Source organism: Bombus impatiens, unplaced genomic scaffold, assembly GCF_000188095.3.
Source record: "Bombus impatiens unplaced genomic scaffold, BIMP_2.2 scf_0735, whole genome shotgun sequence".
Taxonomy (NCBI): domain Eukaryota; kingdom Metazoa; phylum Arthropoda; class Insecta; order Hymenoptera; family Apidae; genus Bombus; species Bombus impatiens.
Genome location: NT_177154.1, coordinates 16,416 through 43,319, shown reverse-complemented (window position 1 = coordinate 43,319; position 26,904 = coordinate 16,416). Strand labels below are relative to the sequence as shown.

At 27.5% G+C, this 26,904-nt stretch overlaps 5 protein-coding genes and 2 long non-coding RNA genes across 14 annotated transcripts; 2 read left to right on the top strand and 5 right to left on the bottom strand.

Annotated features, from left to right (window-relative positions):
- Positions 1–61: 61 nt before the first annotated feature.
- Positions 62–6,059, bottom strand: LOC100743638 (ATP-dependent RNA helicase SUV3 homolog, mitochondrial). The gene is made up of 15 exons (XM_024370322.2): positions 5,908–6,059; positions 5,577–5,812; positions 5,271–5,493; positions 5,030–5,198; positions 4,854–4,965; positions 4,602–4,732; positions 4,193–4,506; positions 3,976–4,117; positions 3,731–3,889; positions 3,481–3,660; positions 3,265–3,413; positions 724–845; positions 523–579; positions 349–443; positions 62–219 (listed from the first exon to the last, which is right to left on the bottom strand). The coding sequence occupies exons 1-15, from the start codon at positions 5,979–5,981 to the stop codon at positions 160–162; spliced, it is 2,223 nt and encodes a 740-aa protein (XP_024226090.2). The 5' UTR covers positions 5,982–6,059; the 3' UTR covers positions 62–159.
- On the bottom strand, positions 1,154–2,342 carry LOC117152161. Its single transcript, XR_004462441.1, has 2 exons — positions 1,723–2,342; positions 1,154–1,610 (listed from the first exon to the last, which is right to left on the bottom strand). It is a non-coding gene; the product is annotated as an uncharacterized LOC117152161 (long non-coding RNA).
- An 83-nt stretch (positions 6,060–6,142) lies between the features above and the next one.
- Positions 6,143–12,229, top strand: LOC100743195. 5 transcript variants are annotated; one of them, XR_004462438.1, is made up of 7 exons: positions 7,455–7,473; positions 7,551–7,823; positions 7,936–8,138; positions 8,922–9,124; positions 9,189–9,366; positions 10,931–11,041; positions 11,782–12,229. XR_004462438.1 is itself a non-coding variant. In XM_033322951.1 (6 exons), exons 1-6 carry the CDS (start codon positions 7,470–7,472, stop codon positions 9,637–9,639), a joined length of 1,050 nt encoding a protein of 349 aa, XP_033178842.1. In that variant the 5' UTR covers positions 7,284–7,469; the 3' UTR covers positions 9,640–9,689. The 5 variants fall into 5 exon arrangements, 2 of the variants coding, with proteins under 2 accessions (XP_033178842.1, XP_024226094.1); XM_033322951.1 differs by lacking the exons at positions 10,931–11,041; positions 11,782–12,229 and adding an exon at positions 9,439–9,689 and having other exon boundaries at positions 7,284–7,473; positions 7,948–8,138; XM_024370326.2 differs by lacking the exons at positions 10,931–11,041; positions 11,782–12,229 and adding an exon at positions 9,439–9,689 and having other exon boundaries at positions 7,286–7,473.
- Positions 10,273–11,400, bottom strand: LOC100742954 (protein ATP6V1FNB-like). Its single transcript, XM_012390184.3, has 3 exons — positions 11,142–11,400; positions 10,909–11,060; positions 10,273–10,706 (listed from the first exon to the last, which is right to left on the bottom strand). The coding sequence occupies exons 1-3, from the start codon at positions 11,331–11,333 to the stop codon at positions 10,481–10,483; spliced, it is 570 nt and encodes a 189-aa protein (XP_012245607.1). The 5' UTR covers positions 11,334–11,400; the 3' UTR covers positions 10,273–10,480.
- Positions 11,953–18,288, bottom strand: LOC100744461 (mitoferrin-1). Of its 2 annotated transcripts, none has more exons than XM_012390182.3 (5): positions 17,726–18,288; positions 15,797–16,085; positions 15,385–15,609; positions 15,100–15,307; positions 11,953–14,178 (listed from the first exon to the last, which is right to left on the bottom strand). In XM_012390182.3, the coding sequence occupies exons 1-5, from the start codon at positions 17,840–17,842 to the stop codon at positions 13,986–13,988; spliced, it is 1,032 nt and encodes a 343-aa protein (XP_012245605.1). In that variant the 5' UTR covers positions 17,843–18,288; the 3' UTR covers positions 11,953–13,985. The 2 variants fall into 2 exon arrangements, with proteins under 2 accessions (XP_012245605.1, XP_024226096.1); XM_024370328.2 differs by lacking the exon at positions 17,726–18,288 and adding an exon at positions 16,402–16,428.
- On the top strand, positions 17,310–17,732 carry LOC117152162. The gene is made up of 2 exons (XR_004462442.1): positions 17,310–17,441; positions 17,521–17,732. It is a non-coding gene; the product is annotated as an uncharacterized LOC117152162 (long non-coding RNA).
- A 2,624-nt stretch (positions 18,289–20,912) lies between the features above and the next one.
- On the bottom strand, positions 20,913–26,787 carry LOC100744338 (biorientation of chromosomes in cell division protein 1-like 1). Of its 3 annotated transcripts, none has more exons than XM_033322945.1 (4): positions 26,690–26,787; positions 26,221–26,485; positions 22,213–25,973; positions 20,913–21,284 (listed from the first exon to the last, which is right to left on the bottom strand). In XM_033322945.1, exons 2-4 carry the CDS (start codon positions 26,350–26,352, stop codon positions 21,182–21,184), a joined length of 3,996 nt encoding a protein of 1,331 aa, XP_033178836.1. In that variant the 5' UTR covers positions 26,353–26,485; positions 26,690–26,787; the 3' UTR covers positions 20,913–21,181. The 3 variants fall into 3 exon arrangements, with proteins under 3 accessions (XP_033178836.1, XP_012245603.1, XP_003492497.1); XM_012390180.3 differs by lacking the exon at positions 26,690–26,787 and adding an exon at positions 21,391–21,469 and having other exon boundaries at positions 26,221–26,647; XM_003492449.4 differs by lacking the exon at positions 26,690–26,787 and having other exon boundaries at positions 26,221–26,645.
- Positions 26,788–26,904: the final 117 nt, after the last annotated feature.

Genomic DNA, 26,904 nt, shown 5'->3' with positions numbered 1-26,904 from the left:
TAATTATCTCATTTCTAATTCCTGTAGGGAGTACACTAATTGTTTTAAAGATGCACAAAAATTATTTAAAAAGTTTTCTTTAATCTCTCTCGCATTATCTTCCAAAAGAAACATTCTATAAGTCTCATTTAAGTTACAATAATTGAGTAACATGATTTCTTAGCTGCGAGATTTTGGTCCACTTCTTTTCGTATCTATTGAAGTTCTTTTGTTGGATTCCTAAAACGATTTAAGTTTTAACGAAAAAACGAAACGAAAAAAGTTTATAAAAAAAGTTGATATACTTATCCATAATTTAACTGATTAAATTATAGAAATTTTTTAGTTTATAGAAGAGATTCTTTTTACCGTAGACCATTCTATTCTTAATTGTTCTAACATTTTTGGTGTTAGGAGACCTCGAGATATCAACGTATAACTTAATGTATTTTTCCGATGTTTACCTGCAACATATATATATGCATGTAATTTATAGAATTATGAAAAATAAACACATAATGCTTTTAATATCTAACAAATTACCATTTGTTTGTAGATTTTCGTCCGGACAAGACGACTGTTCTTTATCAATCACAGAATCTAATAAAAGCAAACATTATTCAACCTATTTTTAATTCCATAAATAAATTTTCAATAATGTCATAAATAATTATAAATCAAATTCTATATAATCGTATATAAATTTTGTTATGAACAGCATACTTCAAACAATAATTGATGTACCTGTTTTCGACTTCTTAAATAATCTTGTAATTCCTTTAATTCCTTGCTCAATAATTTTATCTAATTCTTCTTGTAATGATTTAACTGCATCTGCATCAGGAAACAAGTCTGGCATTCGATAACTACAAATAATATAATTCAATGCATTGCACATAATATCTCAGTAATTATGGTACGATTAATAAGAGAATGTCCCTGCGCTATAAATTTATTTATACCACGCCTTGTTTTCGAAATATGAGACATGCTGAGGAGAGTTTGAACAGGTTTCATCAAGAATTAGCTTCGTACATGTGTAATTGACAAATTTTCAAACTCGATTTTTTTTTTTAAATCTACCAGCGGCGGTCAAATTGACCGCTCTCGAACTTCTACACAAATTTAACCATATTTAAACTTTATCATACCGCTTCATAATTTCTTATTTTTCCTAAAACATGTATACAATATATTTTTCGGTATTTACTTTTAGTTTGCTCTTTTACTTTCTGAGAAAAATTTGTACTCTGCCTTGCCTATCGTGAGCGGTCATTTTAACCGCCCGACGAAATATCTTAGTTATTCTTAAAATAAATGCAATCAGTACAAAGAAAAGGCTATCTCAAGGTCAAATGATGGACAAAATCAGTAATAACAAATAATAACAGCTGTTACACCAGTAATCTTGTCATAAAACATAATCCATCCCTCGATGAAGATGGCCACCAGCTGTCAAAACATATCAACACAGGCGCATAATAATCCTAAGGAACTGCCATAAAATTTAAATTGTTACAAACATTTTAAAAGTCAAGAAGTTTTTTAGGGTTATTGCTCATTGCGATAAAACACGGGAAACGCTTTCCCATCTCCACCCTCGAGTAACCGTTGGTGGAGAACGGCCAATACTCATCAATGTTTTCGTATAAATATCGCCGTCACAGACCATATTCTAATTTGCTATTGTCCTTTCGACTAGAATACATCTCAGTTTGTTAGTCAATTAGTTAACATCTAAACTTGTTATTTCTAAAACTCAGACAGAAAGCATCTCAGAGCGTTTTGTGCAAAGTTGTTATAAAAGGAAAAGTAAAACATATCAAATTTGACAATAATTTTGTATTCCGTACATGGTATTATTCTGTGATAAATATTTATCCTAGAAATGTCAAGACTTTAAAAAAAAAATAACGGACGTAGAAGAAGACTTTTTAGTGTGCGATGAACAAAAAAATTCTGCAACTGAAAACGACATGGAGACACATGAAAAGCTATTTACAATCGAATCAGAGTTGAATATTATACATAAGCGTTTACGTAAGAACAAAAAGAAAAGAAATTATCGTTGACAGCAAAGGGTGAAATTGATGTAGAGAACCAATGTATCGAAACTGGGCCCGATGAGACAGTTTGGAGAGAAATAGATACAAGTCCCAAATCTGGTAGGACATCAGTTCATAATATTTTTAGGGATATGCTAAACGGCACATAATGAAAGGACAAATAAAGACGGCATTTTATCCTATCATTGATCACCGTATAAAGGATCGTATAATAAAATGTATGGAAGAAGAAGCATTTAGAGTATTGGGGACTAAGAGGGAGCTAGATACAACAAAACTAGATGCATTTATTGCTCCGCTTATTGATCACCGTATAAGGGATCATATAATAAAATGTACAGAAGCATTTAGAGTATTGGGTACTAAGAAGGAGCTAGATGCAACAAAACTAGATGCATTTATTGCTCCGCTATATGCCCGCGGTGCATATCAGGCAAAAAATTTAGATGTCTCATATTTGTGGAATAAAATTTGGAGACCTGCATTTTTTTCAAAAACAATGAGCAGGAATGACTTTGTTGAAATTATGAGGTTTTAAACAAGTCAACGTTTACGAACCAATAAATTTGCAATGGTATCTACAGTATGGGGCCAATTTCACAAAATTGTTATAAATCTAGTGTATACATTATTTTTACATAAAGAATCGCGGGAAAAAAGCCATGCAATAAAACTATCAACAAGTTCAGATTCATTACTACAAAAAACTTATCAAGTAAAAAATTGTAAAGGTTACAAAATTACGAAAATTTGTTTAAGATGCGGGAAATATTTATGCGGTAAATGTACATTTGATAATAAGATAATTTGCAAAAAATGCACCAAAGTTGAATAAGATATATCTCTATATAAATAAAAGTGTCTAATAATTTAAGTCTATAATTGAAATTAAACAAAAGTAAATTTGGACAAAATTTTATGAAAGTTCATCATTTTATATACATTTAGTTATAAATTAACCATTATCTAAGTTAAATCATAAAAATTATTACTTCTTTAATCATCAATCATTTTGACCGCACATGGTAGAATTAGGTATACACGAAGTGTCGGTACGTTTAGTGTTAAACAAAGTTACAAATGACAAAATTATATCTCATATTTTCAGCGTATTTTTTTTACAGAAAATCGTCTCTTTGCTGATTATACCATAATTGCTGAAATGCTCTGTGTATTAACACAGATGTTAATCTGTACATATTATTGTACAATTACTTGCCTTAACCAAAGATAAACATCCAATACATCAAATATACTTTCTAAACGTAGAAGATCAGCGAGATTCAATGGTATTTTAGGAGGCCAATTAATTTGTCTACGTAACCATAAAACAGTTGCCGGTTCATTTTTACTGCATTGTCGAGCATACTGTATAAAAAATACATAAAAATTTTTTAATATGAAGTTTTATAATTTTATTGATATTTTAATTTACCTTTAAAAGCATACTGCACGTTAGAGGCATCTTTCTATTGACTGGTGCACAACAAAACACATATCGTGTACGAAGAGGTAATGGTATATGTTGTATCGTATCAGCAAGAAATTTAAAATCATCTAAATTGCAAATAAAATATAAAGTGCTATCAAGTTCACATAACGCAATAAAGATATTCTGGAAAAGCAAAAGAAATATATTAAGATCATAATAAATTATAAATTAAATATATATTGAAATACATTACAATAAGATTTGACAATGGTGCATTTGGTAAATAATAGGCATATAATTCTATTTGATCTGGTGTTGGATGAACTCCAGCTTGTTCAATTTCTTCTGGAATCTGTTGTAGTAGTTTTTTTAATAAAGGAAGATCTTCAGGTTTATAAGTTGTTACAAATCCCTAAAAAATAAAAGATTAGTAATATTAAATTTCATCTACCACTAAAATGATTTTTAATTTATTTATTAAATTTGATTATAAAGTACCTTCGACCATTGCGTTCCATAACGACCAGCCCGACCCGCTATTTGTAATGCAGATGATACAGAAATTGTATCAACACCTGCTTCTCCTTTCTCATTTATAGTTGGTTGAACAATAGAATAAAATATAATTCTACGAATATGTCTGAAAAAATATAGACATATTTTGTATTTTCGTTATATCGTGCAAAAGGATTAAAATTTTTAATTATGATCTTACAAATTAAGTCCCATTCCTATTGCATTAGTAGCTACTAATATCTTACAAGGATCATTGATATCATTAAATCTTGCAGCTTGCGCTATTTTTGTGCCTGGTGGCAAACTGCCATATATTACAGCTACTTTATGTCCCATTTTCTCAATGGCACTTGATACAGAGAATATCTCATTTCTACTAAAACAAACTATACAGTCTCCTGGTTGAATTTTTCGTAAGGAACAAAGTGCCGAGTTCTCTACTTCGAGTGGGGTTAATCGTTCATATTGTTTTATTTCTACCGACTCTCCAGTTGTGAGGCAAATAGACTGTACCTACATTATCACAGAAATTACGATATATTATAGTTTAAAAAATTTTTTGTTTCAATATGTTTATAAAGTTTATAAAGTAAAGTTATATAACGCACTATAGATATGGCAGCAGATTCACCACATAAATGTATTTCATCTGCTGCTAGCCCAAGAAGAGCCCTTGTCCATGCCCACCCTCTATTTGGATCACGTATTAGTTGAATTTCATCAATTACACCTACTTCATCTGTAACAATTATTAAAGTATTTTTTGTTCAAATTATTTGATAAAATTATATAAATAAATAATTAAATATAAAAGGTAATAATATTGTATAAATTGAAGATTATTAATTAAATTTACTTACAAATATTTTGTATGTTTGCCATTTCTATAGAACATGATACGTGGTTTGCAGGAGATGTTACATTCTTTGCATATTTGTGTTCTTCTCCCGTTACTAGATCACATGGTGTACCCTAAATTTATTCATATTTAATAAAATAAGTAACAAAAAACAAAATAATTATTTTTTATACTAACTCTGGAGTTGCATTTATTAAAAACTTCATTAGCTAATAACTTTAAAGGTCCACAATAAACACCACTTTTTGCTGAGATAAATCTTTCTAACGCATGATACGTTTTACCACTATTCGTAGGTCCAGCATGAAATATAATTTTTCTTCTCTTAGACCTAGCTATAGGATACCTAAAATAATAATAATTAAAATAGACCTTTTTCACGTATCAACCTTTTTAAATTTTATAAGTTAACAACTACCAATAAAGAGGATTTCGTAAATCACTGATTTTTCTCAATTCATCTAAACAGTCAATATGTGGATACATTTGTTTTGCATGATTCAAAAAGTATGGAAATATATCTGTAATATTTCCAGAGCCTTGTATAATGTCACTTAGAATAATATGAAGATCTGCAGGTAATTTGTCAGATTCTATACAATGTTTCCGAAAATTTCCCATAGCTGAGGTAAAAATTACATCTGCAAATGATTAGATAATTAAGAACAAAAAATTTTACAGAATTAATATTTTATCACATGATATACAAATACAAAAAGATTACCATCTAATCCGTATTTTGCACTTAGCTCTTTAATCGATTCAGTTTTTGCAAAGTCACATAAAATTTGTATAATTTTACGTTTGCTTAAGATACCACATAATTCAATTCCAACACTTGCAGTATCTGAATCTTTCTTTACAAGAGCTGGTTTAAATAAAGTACTTATAGACTGTGCATTGCCTTTGCTTTGTTTATTTCTTATACTTTGGGTAAACTTAACTCTAGAACCTAACTGTCTAAAAATCATATTTATAAAATAAATTAATGTAATTACTAAAATTCTACCAAATACAATTAAGGTAATTTCAAGTATAATGAAACATTAAAACACCTTAAAACTGATGACACTATAAAATTATTTCGCCGTTTTAATTGTTCTGTAACAAGATATATAACTGGTATCATTTTTATAACTAATTGTATTTATTTTCATATTCTATAATTTACCGCATATAAACGTAAACCTCGCATACTAGAATAGAAAAGGTTAACCTAGGTGGCGACATCTTCGTTAGTGAAACAGATCGGCAAACACTGTCATATAAATCACAGTCTCAACACTCAATACTGGAAGCATAGAGGAAACCGTCCGAAAATTGAGTTGTAAGAAACCAACATGGAAGATAGGAAGGGTTTCGATTCTGCACATGCGTGTCATGTTATTAATACCTCAGAAAGAGATTGAGACATTCTACTCATCTCTGTCTGTCTCGTAAGAACGCGAACTTTGTTATATTCCATGTTGATTTCTCACGACTAGCTACAACTCAATTTTTGGACGGTTTTCCCTAACAAGTGTCGAGACCCGTTTGTACAATCGTGATGTAGACTAATATAGAGGATAAATCGCTACTATATTTTTCATTTTAATTTATTCACAGTATTAATTTGCATCGTTAACCTTCAAAAGTTATATACATTGTTTACTTTTAATGTAACAATAACCATAAATGTACGAACTTAACATGATTTGGAAGATCAGGTAATTTTTATATTTAGAACTATAAATTACGAAATCGATCAAATAAAAATCTACTCGTACATAGTTAAAATACACAAAACTAGTTGAAATAAACAAATTTCTCCAAAGAATCAATTTCTCGAATTTTCAATTTTCATCGAATCAATTAAATCATATTTAATTTTCTCATTGTTATTGTTTTTAACAGTGTAGATATTGCAATTAATATAATATTATATTTGATAAAAAATGATAAATTTTATTAGTTTGAACAAGTTTTGTGTATCAATATTAAAATTTATACTTATGCTATTATTTTCTAGTTGTTTCTGATATAAGGGTAATGTTATAACTATACAATCTAATGTATAACAGTTGTTGCACTTGAAAATACTTCCCCCTTTTAATTTCTAAAATGTGATTGTTCTATATTTGCATTGTATTTTGACAAATTCGTCTTAAAAATGGATTTCTTGAATGTAAAGTTTCTTAATTTTAACTTATTCAAAACTCTTGTTTTAAAATGTACCGATACGATCTTATCAAAAAGTATATAGAGCAAGATTTAAGATAAAAGTTTTTATTGATTAAGAATAAAATATTGTATGCATTATACTTTTACATTAAATTAAATTAAATATTATGTATATATATAAATTGCATAAATATAAACTGTATAGAATTTGTATTTTTTTAAAATTTTATTATTATAAACAATATATATAGATTGTTATATAATATATATTATTGTCGAATATTCTAAATTTCATAATATTGCTAGTTGAGATAAATTATTCGTTCCTTTGTTTCCTTATTCCATTAATCATTTGTCATTCAGTCAAAAGTATCAACTTGCAAAGGTTAATTCCTTTATAAAATTAATCTCTTTATAAATTTCTCGTATATTACAATATATTATAAATACAAAAGTCATGCGTAAGTTGGAATATTAACATGTTTATTACATTGCTACTGCATCTTTAAATAGATGAGAGAAAATGAAATTGTTACAGATCAAACAGCTCCAAAGTGTAATGTGAAACCATGTTCGAACAACGATGTTCCACCTTCGTCAGTAGTTCGCGCTTGTCTTGGTCCATCTTTGGCACAGGTGTTTTTCAATTATACTCATCATGATACGATAAAGTTGTTGGATGTATTGACACCATCAAAAACATCAAAAGCATGCTTTCCAATTCCATCTGACCATCATTTACCCAAAACCAAATTCATGCCGTCAACAGATTATCAAATCGTAAAAGCATTCGTGCACCAAAATATATTAGGTAACATTATAGTATATATATATATATAGGTGAATATATATCAAAATATATTAGATAACATAGAAGTATTCAAAATGTTGTATATAGTTGTAATCTTAAATAAAATAATTAGAAATTGGTGAAGCTCTCTTAGGACGCGTGAAAAAGGAAATTGAAGAAAATCTAAAGGACAAAATAGAGAGGCAATCGCGAGAGAAGTTTTATATGTATCAAGCGAAAAAAAGACAAGAAGCTGAGCTGCACGTTCAACAGTTGCATGAAAAATACGAAAATTATATTGAAACTGTCCGACGTGAATTACAAAAACAACTTGAAGTAATGATTTTCATTACTTTTTATATTTCTTCTGTATAAATTTTATATACATATAAAGAGAGTATGAATATCATTTAATTATTATCCATTCAGACCATAACACGTGACTATTTATTTATTTGTTTGTATAACGAGAAAAGAAATAGAAGGATATATTACTGAAAAAAGATGACATCTATTTTATTAATACAATAAATATTAATGTATTTTTATTAATATTCTTTTATTAATATAGCTTTATTAATACAATTGCATAAAATACCATTGAAAGAATCTAATAAGCTGATAATGCTTTGTAATAATCGGATGTAGAAGCAATAATATTAATGATCTATTAATGACAATGATATATGCATTAAAGCAACAACGAAGGAATTGAAGATCGCATGATTCATATGAAAGAATCCAATACTAAATTACTTTTATATTTGTAATTGGAGTACAAGTAACTTCGCCAAATAGAAGATCCTATTCTAAACACGTTTAATATATATGCGATTGTGTAATCTTGAATTACCTCAAGGATGTTGAGTACGAGAATTATCGAATATTTTCTTTATCTAGCCGTAATGGAATTGTTAACTATTGTTGTATAAATTAACATTTTTATCAAAAAGCATTTTTTAGACAGCATTCGTATATTCTCGATCGTGAAAAATATGCTGTTGAAAATACGCTATTGAAAAAAGTTTAATGAGAAGTGAATATGTGTACATATAATGTAGTTTAAAAGTTATGCAAGTCTACGAAAAAGAAAAAAATAAAAACAAATTTACTTCTCAGGGAGAATGGTCTAAAGCAGCCGCAGAATGTGCTAAGAACATTAAAAAAGCAGTTGTACAAGAACGAATAAACGTGACTAACGAAGTGACGCGAAAAATGCACGCGGAAATGACTCACGTTGTCCTATCGTTGTACAAAGAATTTGAAAAGCTGTTTTGCGCCAAAAGGGACAATATAATTGCCGATTTTAATCAGATAATGAGGTTCATAACTGCGCATCTCTGAACATTGCATTTGCATAAGTAATTTGAATTAAAATTCATACAGGGCGCAGCATGTAAAATTGAAAAAAGAAATGCTGGACTTTAAAGAGAAGATGAGCAGAGATTTACATATTCAGAGACATCAGTTTGAAATACAAAATGCCGCAGATTTAATTTATATCCTCTGTGTGGAACGATTACGAAGTAATAAAGAGAAACATATAATGCATGAATACTTTCAGGTAACGAAATTATTTGAATTTCGCTTGTTATATGAGAAAAAATATTTCATAGGAAATTATGCTTTAATACAGCAACAAATCAATGAATTTTATGAATTAATGGTCCGCTTAAAAGATATAATAACCATCATGAAAAAAGAAATTGTCGATTGTCATATGGAGAAGAAATTATTGGGCGAAGAGCTTTGTAAAGTTACTAAACATCTTCAGAAGTTTATTAATTTTGTGTTTCATGCTATACCGGGCCAAGCAGACTATCTATTACCGTTATGATTACAACATTTGATTAATTCAGATAAGGATAAAGAAAAAAAAGGAAGAAATGGGAAGATAGTAGAAAAACAGAAAAGATTATAAAGTTGTAATCGTTAAATATGATACACACAAAGAACGCTCTGCTATAAATCTTACAAGCTATTTTTTTGTAAATTGTTATAAATAGGTACATTTTTCTTGAAGCAATAGGATTTCTATAATTCCCTCTCCTCTTGGTTTTTTAGATGAGGCAATATAATAAATATCTTTTGTTTAATAGATCTTAACAAATTTAGCAATATCTTTATTACTTTATATATCATCTTATTTAAACAATAGAAAAATACAGCTGTTTAGCTTAGAGGAAAGAATCGTAAAAAGTACGATTTACGAAAAAAACAGCGTATGAGATGTACAAAATCTATTATAGAAGTATCGTCAAGCGTAAAATATTGTTGATTAAATATGTATTGTTTCCTTTAAAAATACAAAAAATGCAAACTTAAAGTATGGACTGTAATATTTAATATTTGATGAAATGAACATAAAAATATATAAAGAAAAGTAAATACCATAAAGAAATATTTAATACAGAAAAAATGTAAAATTTAGGACATTAATATTTTGTATATGGGAAATATTAACGTGATATCAACGAAAGGAAATTGTTTATTATTTATGAAAACTAGAAGTAGATAAAAAGGCAACAATTAATGAATCATAGTTAATCGTAGATCATAAAGGAAAACGTTCACTTACAAAAATTTTGCTGTTTTTAGAAAAGTACAATTGGTAAAAAATTTTCACAAAACACTTTGAAGTAAAAAGTTACCTGACTAAATTTCCGCCTAATAGGAAACTAATTCATTTTATCATCACATATAAATGTTATTCTTCTCGAAGAGCGATACCATTCTGGATCCCTGTGAAGGCTCGATATTTTTGAATGATAAAATTCACGAATCATAATATTTGTTTGTCCAACTTTACTTCGTGGAATATGTGGATAATCTGTTAAGCGCCATCCGTATATCCAACTTGTGCAATCCGGATAGTAATAGCGATTTTCAGGAATGTCTTTTACTCTAAAATAATCAATGAGGATGTTAGCCCAAAATATCAATTTTGCTAATATATATTTTCAATGTAAGAAATCGAAATTAGGAAGAATACCAATGCAATACTGAAACAAAGAAATGCAACATCAATATTTTTTATTTAAGCACGATTTTAGGCAGTCATCTTTTTTTTACTATATTTACAAAAAATTATTATTATGTGTAAAACCTTTCAGACATATAACTTTCAGCGTTAACAAAACTCGGGGCGTCTTCATACAGAACAGTTCTTACTTGCGGATCAATGGGTTTCGTTATGTTCATATTGATAGAACCATCAGGTTCGAGAGGTTTCCAATTTGGTAAGGGTTTTAAATGTATCTATAAAACAGAAAATCTCATCTAATTTTCACTGTACAACTTATATAGGTAATTAATATTAAATATAACACAATTATATACAATATCCACGGGTGGTTGTTTTTCTGGTTCATGTTTCGACGGAAGTTTAATTTCCTCCGTTTTTCTCAAATGATCTAATAATTTGTGTTGATTCTTCAAAAACCATCTAATACGTGTGTTTTTTTCTTTTTGTATCATTGCAGTGTGAAATGCTTGGCAACGAGCATCACAGATTCCTCCTCTGGTTGACATATTTTAATTTTGTTATGTGCTTAGTAGTTTAAACAAAAGAGTGATTAAAATTTGAATATACGCCCATTGATTTAAGAAAAAGTTACATTTATAAAGAATTTTCAACATAGCCTAACTCTGAAATAAGATTACATATCATCTCGATATTCTAATGTTTCTCTCATTAATGCAATAGGCAAGAAAAATATTTTCATGACTTGTCTTTATATCTTACAGAATTATTTTATTTACATCATTATTACATGTAATACGTTTTACTGCATGTCATTCAATTACCTTTTAGTGCGCTAACATTATTAACTTATGCAATAATATCAGTGGGAGCATTATTTTATATATAAAGTGATAAAAAAAAATGAGTAAATTTAACAGATAAATAATGTTATATGTATATTACGAATATTAATTTTAAAAAAATGTACGAGCAACTTGCTCATTAATTTTTCAGGTAAATAGTCCATGAAAATCGATTGATCATCGTGATCGCCGCAAATATATGTAAAATTTAATTTTGAAGACAATAGTAAAAATTGAGCGGCTAATAGTAATTTTTACTCTTTACAACGTGAATATTTATTTAAACAATTAAAAAGAATATACAATTAATTTTGCGCGATAATTAAATTCGGGAGATTGAAGATTACTGTAAACACAAGATACAAATAAGATATACGTACAAATTCATTAAACACTGGATATCACATGAACACATACTAATAATAATAAATAATGTAAAATGCTTATTCATTCGGTACATTCGTATTTTATACATACAACGTGTATATGTATAATATATTTACGTGAATAGATTAATGTACCTATTAAATTGTATTGTAAATTTTTTTCTTGTCAAAAATCATATCTTCGCACCATAAAAATAATTTAAATACCTTTTTCCTTCATTTGAAAAAAGATTCTATCATAAAAAATATATATATTTGCGTACATAAGAATCAGTGACATTTTATGACGTCAAATAATGATATATCGGTAACGATGAACAAGAATAAATAAATATGGCGTGAAGTATGAGTTTTCATATGATATTACTCCCTCTTAAAGTCAACATCAAATGACCCAGTAATCACAGCCATAGGAAGCAATATTATGTTATATTATAACGTTTAGATGCACTGTTGTTTATATTACAAACTGACTAAGGAGCAATTCTTAATTTGTACTTGTATAATCAAGGCGAATTGTACTTATCGCACGATAACGTTGCAGTTTTCTTTCTTCCTAACTTGTTTCTTTATACTGTACATACGCGTGTAATATTAACTTATCTACACTGTTCTACAAAATAATCTAAGTTCTTCTGTACCTTTACGCAACACTTATCTAACGTTTCATTCCGTAATTGATAAGTTTTTATAAACTTACATTTTATCTAAACTTAGAACCTGCGTTATCATTTCATGTAAATATCGAATACTAAAATTTCGTATCTTTTCTTTCAAAGCATATATGGTTTCCAATTAAAAATTTTTAAGTCATATTTCAAATATACTCACTTGATTATGCTACACACATTTCTTGTTAATCACTTTTCCATGCATCCCACTGTTTTCTTGTAACTTAAATATATGGTACAATATTAAATATGCTATATAATCTAATTCACTATTCAAGTGGAGCATACTTCTCAAATTTAATGTATCTAAAAATGTTTGTACCAATCAATATAACTTTACTGTATTTAAGTGAAATATTTTCACAATTTTTTTCTATGCAAAATACATGTATATTCTTTTGACTAAAAATTACGTATGACTCACTTTAATAGATCATTATTGTAACATTTCAAGTTTTTTTACACATCACGTACTTTACGATCGCCAGAATTCATTCACACGAATAAGCTATAATGCAAATTACTTCATAACAAAAATATATAAATCATTTCATAAATAAATTGAATATAGTTTACACATATTTTATCGAAAAAATTGTTACATTTTATATTTATAAAATAAATTCAATTTTCTAATTTACATAATAAACTTTTCGCTACTCCATATGAACAGTAGGATAGATGATAGCATGTTTAATTATCTCTGCACACCAGACAGTAGTCATCTATACTAGCATCAATATTTTATCATTCAAATAATATTGCTAATTAATAATTTCATTTCATTAGTTTTTTTTATAGTAATACATTGCTAGTTATTTAGTTCAATAGAACGTAATGTACAGTAAAAATTTCGATTTTATAGTATCAAGAAAAACGAAATATTCTTTTATACATAATTCATTGTTTTATATTTGCTATTAATTGATAATATTTTAATTGCTTGGTAACGTGCAAATTCTTACTTGTTCTTTACTTTGACATATTAAAAAATGGAGTCATCATAATGTAGTTGATATATATTATTTGAAACAGTCATACACTAAGAAGTAACGTAAGAAATTTTCTGATACATTTATCTTATTCCGTTGGGCCTGCGTCCTGCACTTGGCTCAAAATGGATTTTTAATTGTACATGTACTCATTCGTTATGAATTATTATACATATGTAATAATACCGGAGCAACAGATGAATTAACGAAATATTCTTGATAAACTCTCCAAATACGAAAAAACGGATACTTTATTCACCATCCAATAGTTTCTCAATGTGATGTCGATAAAAAATTCAAAAATACCTATCTTGTAGTCACATCAAGTAACACTGAAGCTGGAGCATTGTTGTTGAGGTATGCACTCATATCTTGAAAACGACTAGACCTAGAAGTACCTTGCATCTGATTAATGCCACTTGCATAATCGTTGTCAACTTCCGGACTGCGATATCCATCGCCTTGTTTTTCATGTAGTACATATTTGAAAAATTCGTATCTAAATGATTCATAAAAAATTTCTTATGTTTGATATCCTTGATGCTATACACGGTGTCATATTTAAATGGAACATCTAAATTATTTTTGCTAATGTTAAAATTCAGGAAAAATAGGTCAGAGAGGTTTAAAATCTCCACAAGGTGACCTTAAAAATTACTTCAAGGTCATTAATATTTTCTTTGCTTAATGTTGTACTCAACATCAAGATGAGTTCAGTGATCGTGATATCATAATTTTGAAGAAGGAAAAGAAATTTATATTGGAACAATATAATAGACATAATAAATCAACTTATTTTATTTGTTTTTAATATTTATCATAATCCAATACCATATTTATATTTACTCCTTTGTTGTAACAATACATAATGCCCATAATAGTAATCTAATCTAATCAATTGGATTTTACTGATCTTGAAATATTGTAATCTGACAGAGTTTAGTATATAAAGTGTTTTTGAGAATGGGTTTATAACAGCCGAGAATTAAATATGCACAATGCATTATTCACCATTAGATTCATTTATATTTTTCAAGATTGTTTCAAAATCATATCAAAGTTATAACATTGTAGGTCATTTAATTAGCTTTACCAACTGCATCATCACATTATAAAAAACAACTGTTAACATACACAAAAAATATCAATATCTTAGAATACCCTTTAATTGACATTGGTGAGATTTTTATTATTACCACAAGATGCATGGCTTGAAACGATTTAACCTTTTATTAGTCATTTTTTCTTACCATTAACGGTAGAGTAAATAATTTAGATGTTCAATTCAAGTCAGACACTTAATCTTTTATAGTTATGACTACTGTATTAATTTGAATAATCTATTTCAAATAATATTGTAGAAATAATATATATAATCATTATTATATTTCATAACGTTATATTTACAACGTATACTTACGTTGACCAACAAATAGTGGTTGCTGGCATTTGATAAAGGACACGAGCATTCAAACCACGGAAATAACCACGTAAACCTCCATATCTATAAATTGTTTTAATAGCATCTGTCATGCCTTGAACCTGGACTCCACTCTGTGTATTTAGAAGCGTTTTACAAACATCTAAAGGTGTTGTGACTGCAGCAGCAACAGCTCCTGCTAATGCACCTGTAATTTATATAATTCATTTTTAAAGTTTTAAATGTAATGAAATAAAATACTTCCTTTTAAAAATATATATTTACCTGATACCATATGTGCAATTGGATTATATGTGTGGTCAGGATTCGTGAAAACTTGTGCAATTTCATACGTCATGAAGTGAATCATTTGAAAAGGCACATTCATAGCTAACTGTGTTGTATAACTTCTATAAAATGCATATATACCTTCTTTTCGGTATATATTTGTTATACATGTTATAACATTTCGATAAGGAGAGTTATACATTTGTAATCGCTGTTTAACCACTGGAATAAGATAATTTTATTCTTCATTGAATAAAATTCTAGAAGTTATGAATCATATTTAGCTTGTTGTGTTTCTCCCCCCACCCAAACAAATTTTATATGCTTTAAAATATATATACAATGCATAACAGCTAAATTATATAATAAATAAATAATTTATATATTTGCTAATTGTAGGATGCTTTACCTTCTGCTGGATTCATTATACCATCGTGAAGAAGTGTTGCCAAACAACCAGCAGTTCCATATGCAGCTAAATTTAAATTAGGATTTGTTCTTGAACTCAAGAGTTTGTTTTTAATAAATTCATAACACGAAAAATATAATGCATGTGCAGGACCAGCTCCTACAACCATTACACTCATACCACGAATTGGTCTCAGAAAACCTTCTTGTTGTACCATTCTAATCAGAACTGTTCCTACTCCACCTCCTCCACCTCTTCCTGAACTTGGTGTTAATGCTTGCATTCTTGTCTAAATATAAATAAGATAAAAAAATTATAAATAAGATGAAATAAGGTAAACATCCATGTAAATAAATTCATTTATTTGCTTAATAATACAAGTAAATATTACTTCTCATAACTAATTTAAAATATTAATTTTATACAAATATATATAAAAATATTCAGACTATAATAACACACAAAAGACTGAAACTATTTAACCTCTATTACATTTTTAATATTCTAGAATGATTACTTGATGATGGAAAAAGATATGAAAGTATTATGATAGCTTTAAAACCATGTCTTGCAATTATTTATAGATATGATTATTTTTTACTGATCTTTTTAATCATTATATCTTTGTTATTAAAAATGTAAGATGATAATAAATGAAAATAACAGATAATAATGCACATATTTATTATTTTCTAAATAATATATGGAACATATAGAATAGCTCATTAAACTTTAAGGAGAGATACATTGTTTATATGAAATAAATTTTTGTACTACTTTATATCTACATTTCTTTGCAAGTATATTTTCTAACAATTAGATGTGAAAGTAACTACTAATATAGATTGTAGGTTGAAAAGAAATCCAAAAATAGAACCTACTGTAACAGAACTAAGAAATGTGTTATGTAATGAATATTTGAATCTCATGTTCTATTTAATCATTTCATGTTGTCAAACAATAAATCTTTTGCAGTATCAAAAAAATACAAACAGAATAGTTTGGATATTGTCTATATACATTTGATCATTTAACATTTAATAAATTATGTGTTTATATATATATATATTCCAATATAACACAATATATAAATCAAATACTGAAATTGTCTTTATATTTAAAAAAAATTACTTTATAAAATGTTATTTTTTTATTGATTATAAACTAAATATTAAAACACAAGTTTCTGAATATAATAAAAGAGTTCAATTATATATTGTAATAATAAAGAGGGATCATGAAAAAATAATACTTGTACATTTAAGAATTAAAAATAATTAAGTAGAGAGTAGAGAGTTTATTTTTTATTACACAAAATCTGTTTTATTCATCATTATCAGTTAACATATATAATTTCATCATTATTTATGTAAATGGCTAAATATATAGTATCAGCAATGTTTTGTGACATAATAAATAGTATACTTGCTGTTTTAATAAGTATTGAAAAATAGTAAACAATTATTACAGAACATTAATGCTAAATCATTTGATGATTAATTCAGTCGTTTGTAAATTCTAAGAATTGGTACCTGGAAATAATTATGAAATTATATTGCTTAAACTGATTGCACAATAACTTTATAGCTGTGATATAAAACACGAAATTATACGGTGAAATGTTAATATCTCATGAAGATTAATTGTATTTATCTTGAAAATTTAAGTACTTCACTATTTACTTAAGATTACGACAATCGCATAACGTAAAACTTGATTTCTAGATTTCGACGAAGGAAATGGTAAAATCCAGAAAACTGTCTTCGAAAATCACATTTATTACTATTCAAAGACTGTGCGACTTGCATTGTCATGATATTAAATGTCATTGAGCTTTATTAGAATACGGCGGAAATGAAATTCCGTGAGATGATAGTTAAGGTTATGTAAAGTACTGAAGAAAAAATGTGCGAGAAATAAAGCTATTACCTTAACACTGTCGAGTGGATACATCACACAATGTTCCATAATTCCGGCGATTGCACCTGCTGTCATGTGTATAGCTACAGAAGATGTAGGCAAGGTTTCATAAACTTCCGCATTCATATTTTTTGAAGACGTTCCACAAAACTTTAGTTGACGCCTTTTAAAATGCCGCAAATTCTATATGCACTCTGTGAAAGCAGACAACACGTTTTTGGCAATAGCTAATGCCGAGTTTACCATTTATGTAGTAGCATTTGCCTTGGAATCGCCGAAACGTTCATTTGGTAGGATATGAGAATAACGTTCGTTCTTTAAAAATGATGAGATGTAATCGTACTCGTTGATCGTGTCTTAATGGAACCGTATTGGAATTGAAAAGGCTACTACCCCGACAGGCAAATTTACAATGTATAGCCCCCTCCAGGTATTCGTGCCGCAAATAAATTATTCTACTTGCTTACACTACTTTCATGAAATACAGGGGCACATGGCGTTTATGTCTGGTTGTTTATTCGAATCGTTACGGAACTCGATACATACTGGCATTCTTCGCGATACGGTTATATGAAGTCGTCATACATTTGTTCGGTGAGGTTAGGTGTTCGTGCACGTGTCGCGCATGCGTCGTATTCAACCACGTGGTTGGTGCGTGTAGTATGCTACGCAGTAGCAGCTTAATAAGTAGTCTGATATTGTTACAAGCATGCTATTCATGCTTGTACATATATATATATATATATTGTTTCTTACATATTCGGTAAAAGTTATCTCGGATGTTTAGCATTTTACCTAATGCACTTGATTACAAATTTTAAGGTTTCTCTACTCTATTCTATTCCTTTTAAAATATCACTAACATGTATTAGAAATCAATATAAATGTTTATTTCAAAGAAAATATTCATTGTTTGGTGATGTTCATTTTGAAAATATTACTACTTAATACTTATATTAATGCATATTTTTTATTTATATTATATTAATGCATATTTAAAACAACAATTATGTTTTATAACTTACATTTTTTATATCAATTACACTTATATTTTGTTAAAGAATCAACATTTGTCTTCGTTTAATATTATAAAATCCATTATAAGAGCCAATGTCACAAAGTAAAGGTAAATGATCAATGTCATTGAAAAATTTAGTATTTGCTTTGAATTTCGTGCTTTATAACAACATTCTACAGGCAGTTCTATAACACTCTAGACAATGCACGTGTTGTAAAAACACGTACAAGATTGTGTTACGCACCGTATGACAAACTATTCACATATTCTATTTATAGAAAATATCGTGATTACGAACTATCGCGTGCAATACTTTACACGTTGCAGTACTTTCCAAGATGATTCAATCGAGTCAATTATATTAACTTGTTTTTTTTTGTATACGTAAAAATTTAACTTATGATATAATGTTTTAAATAATACATAAGGGTCTTTGCTCGTATTGCATATTTATATCAAGTATGATTAAATAACAAGGTCGATCGATATATATAGCTTTCCTTGAGTTGAAAGAAAAAACAGGTTAATTCAACAGATGTAATTGAAATTTCTTCAATATATAATTTAATTATTTAACCGCTAACTTTATATTTTGTACGACGTATTTCTTTGTAATTAAATATTTCATAATTCCATCGACATAACCACGCAATTATACACAATTTTATTTTCACCTTATCATCTGCAACGTTTAAAATGAAATCGCTTTTTACATACTTAATTAAAGAAATTACAGTATTACTCCTAATTAAGAAAATTCCAGTTTAAATATATCATACAATGTAGTAGAACTGTTTATTCAAATATATAAAATTAAAGGTAGGATTTAAATATTTATAGATTGTTTAACATGTATACAAAAAGTCACTTTATTTTAAAGCAATTATAGTAATAATGGGTTTTATAAATTGTTAGTTACTATATTACATATAGCAATAAATATTTTAAAAAGTTGGAAAAAATATTCTACAATATTTTCATAGTAATAAAGTGTAATCTACTTCTATTTTATATACATATTTATACAAACTTATGCATGTATAGAATAAAGAACATGCTTATTAATAAATATAACATTTTTTTGTAAAAATGTAATATTACAATCTTTAAGTATTGAGTTGGAAGTGAGATAGTGTGCAATTAGTCGTTCCCCTGCATTGCAATTTTCTCGTTGCTGTTGTTTCATACTTAAAAAAAAGAAAAAGGTAAAAACGTTTATAGAAACTATAGCTTATCTTCTTTTAACATCACAGAAAAATTGATTTTAATTACTAACACTTTCGCTAAATTAAAGTGCAATATATTTACCAATAGAATATGTCAAGAAGCAAACAATATTGTTATACTTTGAATCATACATTATTCTCTAAAATAACTGTTCAAAAGTACTAACAATTTTTTCCCTTTAATCTTATCAGGCTTGCACTATTCTTATACATTCTTTATCAACATGTACACTTTAGCAAGTAGTAACTTAAAAGAAAATTACACTATAAAATTTCTTATAAGCATACATAAAAGTTATAAGTAATGTGTTTGTTTTAAATAATATGTATACAATAATTACCTAACTTGTAGTCCTATAAATATATCATGTACATTTTTAATGTAATGTATTGTATATTAACGAAAATTGCACACTATTAATTACGCATTTGTGTATTTTTTATAAGAAGTTGAATTTTATACAATAATTTTCATATAAGTAATATGAAAAAATATTAATTCTTTTTTTTATAAACAAGAATTATTCAGATGTAGTACTTAATATAATTTCAAATGTAACTTAAACATACATATTCACAAAAATTTATATATATTCTTGAAAAAATAAATTTTTGCAACAATTTTCAATTCATTTACATACGTATTTGTGTTTACGTTTTTCTGAATTTTTCAAAGTATTGTAAACTTGATTATTTATTAAATAAATGTTCTTAAAAGATCTTTACTTCTATTTCAAAAATATTTTGAAGTGCATATTTTTCTTTGTTAATACTGTGTTAGATTTAATAATTTTACGTAAGTAATTCTTATCCAAATTATAACATTATGTAAGAATTCCTTAAAATATATTTAGTATTCTTTCTATTTAGATGTAATGCAGATTTTTCTTTTCAAATTTACAATATATTTAAAAAATGTCAATCTATAGAAAACTTTCAAATTTCTCTAATATAATACATACTTAAAGAAACATTAAATACATTGACTTAAATGTCTTGCATAAAAGATATGACTAAATTTTTAGAATAAATTTTACATATATTATAAGTATAATAGTTCACAAAATTTTTCCTTGGTCACATCAGTATCTCACATTAATTAAAGTTTAAAAATATTTGATTGAAATATAATATAGGGTGTGTTACTAGAATTAGAAAACAGTTAGGATTTCTGTTTATATAAAGTAAAACAATTCAACATCTGAGACTATGAACTACTAGCTATACCTGATTAGATCTCCTACTTCTACGAGAAGAACTTGAAAATAATGGACGTGGTTTGTATAAGTCATCACTTGAATAACGTTGACTGCTTCTATGCCGGCTGCAATTACATAACAAACTAATTATAGTATGATTAGTGAAGATACATCCATATTTTAAATGAAATATTTTAACATTACAAAAAATATGTAGATTTAACTTTTTACATTGTATGTTATATATAATTTGTTGGTATTTGATATCTCAATAGCTTCTAGGTAACTTGTTTTTTTCATAAATAGAGACCTTAAACAAATTTATAATAAATATAAGATTTTTAATTTTTTACATATACTTATAAAAATAAAATATTTATCTAGAAGTTTATAAAAAAAAAACTCTGGTATTAACATCCTTCCCTATATTAACCCCTTGACGCTCACGTCCGTGACATATATGAACATGTCCAATTCATGAGCTAAGCCAATATGCCCACCGCTTGATGTTCAATCTAACCACGGATAAAATTGAAACTGTAACACTTTATGCTATTTATAAATTATATTGTATGTTGCCTTAGTAATTGCTTCCTTTTATACATATATTAAATGAATAAAAGATAACAATATCCACAACTTTAAAGTGGTATGTCTTATTATATATATGTCTATATTATATGTCTATTTTTCAGTTTTCAAATAACTAAAATTCTTCATTATGTTCTCTTTTCGATAGTTTAGAATTTTGTTTTATTGTTTTTATTGTTACATTTTATTCTTTCTATGATTATTATTGTGTTATTGTTGAATTATTACAATATTATACAGAAAAATAGTACAGAAAATGATCTAATCATTGTATAATCAGGCATGTTGAGTACAATTCTTTATTTTTTATAATGACATCTTTAGAAATGCAGAAATGTTTTCATATCCACATAAAATGAATAAATGAAAAATTTGTGCATTTTATAATGGTGAATTTGAGAAAAGCATTAAGGGGTTAAAAAAAATAAGTAAAAATGAAAAAGAAATAATTATTCAACATACCCTTTGTCTTCTTTAATCAGATTTGAAGAGGGTATTTTTTCACTTGTTGCAGATACATCACTTTCTGGACTTAAAGGCATAACAAAATTTTCCCCATTTAAAAGTCCTTGTGGAGCACATATGTTTGGTTGAAGCCTTTGCTTCTTAGGTACCAGTTTTCTCTTTTTTATATTACTTAATGCTTCTTCATTAGGTAGACTCAGTCCTTTTTGACTATCGTTATTATTATTTGAATTATTTAATAATATATCTGTTAATGGGCTAGACGAATGTTTGCGTTTTGGCAAAGGTGGTGCCATAGCTTTTGGCACTGAAGATACAACTTGACCTCCTAAACTCTCTATTATGTCTTCTAAAGAACTGTTTTCTATCAATTCCAATGATTCTAAGAAACTAGAAAATTTTTCTGATTTTTCATTATCTGCTTTGAAGTAACGACAATCTTCGTTATCTTCAGTTTCCATTGATGTTGATTCTATTGCCTCTGGTTGCTCTTTAGATTTTATAATGCAATCTCTATTAATTATACAGCTATTTACATTAGAAAGACTACTATTTTGAGCATCCTGAGAAACATCTTGATCTCTAAATTTTGATGTTGTAGGTATCTCTATACTTTTATTATTGTTTGAACAAGTCATGTTATGTGTATTTATATTACTTAATTGTAATTGCTCTTTTTTCTCGCTTACATCTTTTTTATTACTATCAATACTAAAATGGCTTGGTTCTTGAGGTACTACATGTATTTTTATTTTAGATACACTGGTTTCTTGTTGCATTTCCTTTTTAGAATATATGTCTACAGAATGATCTATTTCTTCTGCCTTTATCATATTGTTGTCTGCTTCTTCTATGCTAGAAGACAATTCTTTGTTTTGTGAATTTTCAACTCCTTTCTTACTAAACAATGTTTTTTGAATATTTGAACTCAGTGGTTGGATAGATTCCTTTTCTATTTTATTGGGAAGTGTTTCACTTAATGATTTTTTTATACACAGTTCCATGTCTGACAATTTCAATTTTAGATTAGAATGTGTCTCCAACAAATCTTTTGCACCAGCTTCAGTTTGTAACATCATTATTGATCTTTCTTCTAATGTTAAATTAGTATATTTCTCAGGATATGGCTCTTCATATTCTTCATCTGGTATTTCTATTATTTGAACACGTTCTTCATCTGGCATACTTTCAACATTATCATTATTTATGGTATTTGTTTGAATTGGTTGTTCTATTTTTTCACTAAGTTTCTTCTCTAATTTTTTATTTTCTTTAAGCTTCTGTTTCTCTATTTGTTTCCTAATTTTCATTAATTTTTTAGCTTCATGTATATTTTTTGCAAATTTTGGTTTTTTTACTTTCATTTCTCCTGAAATGCTATAGTCTTCTTCTAGCAATGCTCGTTTTTTTAGAGGCAGGTTAATGTCATTAAATTCTAATTCTTGTTTAATATGTATTTCATGATTATTAGTGTTGTCAGTTTTATATTCTGTATGTAATTCTGTTGTTTTATCCAATTTATAACTTTGTTGTTCAAATGATAACTTTAGATCACTTGGATGTGATTCTTCAACATTGTCTGATGTTTCACTGCCTGAATTACTCATATGATTTGTTTCTTTAGAAAAAGTTGATGTGTTTGACTTATTATTTGCAATGTTAGATCCGGAATTACTAGACTGTGAACTTTTGCTACTTGACCCATTTGAACCATCTCTATCTGTAGAACGTCGATCATTAGAATTCCTTCTTAAACTAGAATGGTCATCTTTTGACTTGGACTTTTTCTCTTCTCTTCGCCTTTTGTCTTTATGTTGGGAATCACTTTTATTATCTTTCTTGCTATCTAATTTCTCGTTTCGTGTTGAACTTTTACTTTGCGTATGATTTTTAGCGTCCTTTTTACCATTTATCTTTTCATTATTTGACTTAACATCTTTTCTTATTTCAGGTTTATCAATCTTTTCTTCTTTTTCACTTTTTATAAATTTCTTTACATCCTGTTTATCTAATTTTTCTGGTGGGTCTGATTTCATACTGATATGATTTTTAGACTTCATATGATCTTTAGAAGTACGTCTTTCATCTCGTTTATTCTTATCTCTGTCCTTTGATTCATTTCTTTTTTCTTTCCCATCAATAACTTTTTCAGATGCTTTAATAGTTTTCACTTCATGAGAACTTGATGAAGAATTTTTGGAGAAAGTTTTATGATCTTTTTTATACAACTTTTTATCTTTTGGAGAATCCTTTTTGTCTTTATTTTCTTTATTTGATTTTGATTCTTTGTTGTCTTTATTTAATTTTTCTTTTTCTGTTAATTCTTTCTTTTCTCTAAGCTCCCTAATTTTTTCTTTGTAAAGATCTTTTAGATCTTTTCCTTCTTTACTAATATTATCTTTCTTGTCTGTCTCTCTTATTTTATCTTCCTTTGTTTTATTGTAGTTATCCTTTTCCGTATCTTTAATTTTATCTATAGTTTCTTTTGGTTGATCGTTTTTATCTTTAGGTTTATTTTTATCATATTTGTCATACTTTGAACTGCTATGACTTCTTTCTTTTTTTTTGTCACTACTTCTATCTCTATGATGCTTCCCATCTTTTACATGATTTTTATCTTTTGATTTTGATTTAGATTCATGGTCTCTGCTTTTATCTTTATTATTTTTATATTCATATCTATCTTTTATACTGCTATCTGTAGCATCACGAGAATTTTCTTTAGAGGATAAATTGTTTTTAATAGTTTTAGAATCTTTAACATCTTGTACATCCTTATTCTTATTTAATTCAAAAATATTTTTATTACTTCTATTTTTACTGGATTCATATTCTCTGATAGCTTTAAAATTGTCTTTAATATTTTTAACATCATACCTATCTTTATTGACTTCATCTTTCAATGGATCATGTATTGGAGTTGATGCATGATTAGAAGATCCAAAGTCAGTTACAATAGATAATCGAGAATCAGAAGAAACTTTGCTTAGTTGTGAATCTTGATTACTATAATCAAAGTTGTCTCTTGATAATTCGTTACAAAAATCAGGACTTCTAGATCTATGGCTAGTTAATTCTGATATACCTGATAAATGTGAATCATTGGAATTATTAGATTCATTTAGATTCATAATATCAATTGGTTCAAAAGTGGGACTGTCTTCTTCATCCTCTTCTGTTTTATCATCTGATTTTCCAGATGTATTTAAATTTAAAATACTACCAGTCTTATTAAAAATTTTATCACTTTCATCTAATGCTTTTTCTTCTGAAGAAACCTGTCCATTCTCAGATATACTATCTTTATCTTTTTCATTGGAGATTTCTTCGTCTAGTGACTTTTGTTCATTAAATTTTATATCTTTTTTTATTTCTAAATCTTCCATTGCATCCATAGACTCCAAAGATACATCTTTTAAACTATTTTTATCAGACTCTGGTGAAACAGGATCTAAATCTTTGGGTAATAAATCTTTAAGGCCACACAAACCATTTTTTTCTTTTGCCTTAGGTCTTTCTATTCCTAAAAATTTATATACTACATCTTCAATCTGATGCATGAAGACAGAATATACTTTTGGATTTACTACTTGATCTACTATGCGTTCTACACCAGCATCTAAATAAGGTGCTTCATGTATGTGCTTCCTTAATGTTTCTCTCAACTGATTTTTGTTTAAATCTGGTTTCCATGATTGTTTGCTAAGGAAAGAATTTACAGATCCTTCTACTCTTGTACGTAAATTTTGATATGCTGGCTGTAATGAAAATGATAAAAATTATTACCAACAATATATATGCCTATAGATAAGCATGAAAAATTGTTATTATATAGCATGTATTTGAATATAGTAGGTAAAAACCATATATATACATTACTTTAAAAATGACTATATTATGATTTCAAAATATTGTTCAAAATGTATATAATAATAATTATATTATTGCATAAGGTTTTAATAATGAATCAATTGTTTAAATATTATATACAAATATATTGTATACCTTGGTATCAACATCGGCAATACATTCTTTACGAAATTGATCAAAAATTCCTTGAGATTTAACTTCTCCTACAATGTGATCTACTAATCGTGGATCACCTGGTAATAACGTATTAGGTAAACCCAACTCCATGATAAATAAAGTATTTAAAATGATTATAATTCACTTGAATGTTAAACAATCATTCATTTTCACTGACGAAATCATCCTGTGAAACAGTACGTAGCCATAATTTCTTACTTTGCGTCTAGGTTAAATGTTGGATCTGTGTGAATAAATGAATAATAATCAGTAATACCAATCTTTCTATAGCTTCATTCATAACAAGTATCATAGAATAAGGTAGATATTGAAGTCGATAAAATATTTTGTAACAAACATGGGAGAGTTAAAGAAATTAGTATTGTCACGTTATCGCGTGAATTTGCTTTTGGTATGATTATGTGAAGTTGGTTTTGATGATTTTTACCTAGCTACAAACATCTCCTATAAGCCGAAACGAAATTTAAAATTGATTTAATATATGACTATGTGTAAAACAGATCGCTTATAAATTATTGTAGCACAATGCGCTTGTGAATTTTTGTAGATTTTTGTACATAATGCAGCATAGTATAAATCGTATTGCTAGGTATAATAGTGTAAGCTGCAAATAACGAGTGACTTTAAAATCATAAAACTTTT

Coding starts and splice junctions, on each gene's coding strand:
- LOC100743638 (XM_024370322.2), bottom strand. CDS start 5,981: ATGATACCAGTTATATATCTTGTTACAGAACAATTAAAACGGCGAAAT. Junction 4,733..4,853: donor GGCAAACATACAAAATATTT/GTAAGTAAATTT, acceptor TAATTGTTACAG/ATGAAGTAGGTGTAATTGAT. Junction 444..522: donor CGAAAATCTACAAACAAATG/GTAATTTGTTAG, acceptor TATATGTTGCAG/GTAAACATCGGAAAAATACA.
- LOC100743195 (XM_024370326.2), top strand. Junction 7,824..7,935: donor CGTGCACCAAAATATATTAG/GTAACATTATAG, acceptor TAAAATAATTAG/AAATTGGTGAAGCTCTCTTA. Junction 8,139..8,921: donor AATTACAAAAACAACTTGAA/GTAATGATTTTC, acceptor TTTACTTCTCAG/GGAGAATGGTCTAAAGCAGC.
- LOC100742954 (XM_012390184.3), bottom strand. CDS start 11,333: ATGTCAACCAGAGGAGGAATCTGTGATGCTCGTTGCCAAGCATTTCAC. Junction 11,061..11,141: donor AACAACCACCCGTGGATATT/GTATATAATTGT, acceptor TCTGTTTTATAG/ATACATTTAAAACCCTTACC. Junction 10,707..10,908: donor GAAAGTTATATGTCTGAAAG/GTTTTACACATA, acceptor TGATTATTTTAG/AGTAAAAGACATTCCTGAAA.
- LOC100744461 (XM_012390182.3), bottom strand. CDS start 17,842: ATGAATGCGGAAGTTTATGAAACCTTGCCTACATCTTCTGTAGCTATA. Junction 16,086..17,725: donor ATCCACTCGACAGTGTTAAG/GTAATAGCTTTA, acceptor ATTTATATTTAG/ACAAGAATGCAAGCATTAAC. Junction 15,308..15,384: donor AATTGCACATATGGTATCAG/GTAAATATATAT, acceptor TATAAATTACAG/GTGCATTAGCAGGAGCTGTT.
- LOC100744338 (XM_033322945.1), bottom strand. CDS start 26,352: ATGGAGTTGGGTTTACCTAATACGTTATTACCAGGTGATCCACGATTA. Junction 25,974..26,220: donor TTGCCGATGTTGATACCAAG/GTATACAATATA, acceptor TTTTCATTACAG/CCAGCATATCAAAATTTACG. Junction 21,285..22,212: donor CTGATTAAAGAAGACAAAGG/GTATGTTGAATA, acceptor ATGTAATTGCAG/CCGGCATAGAAGCAGTCAAC.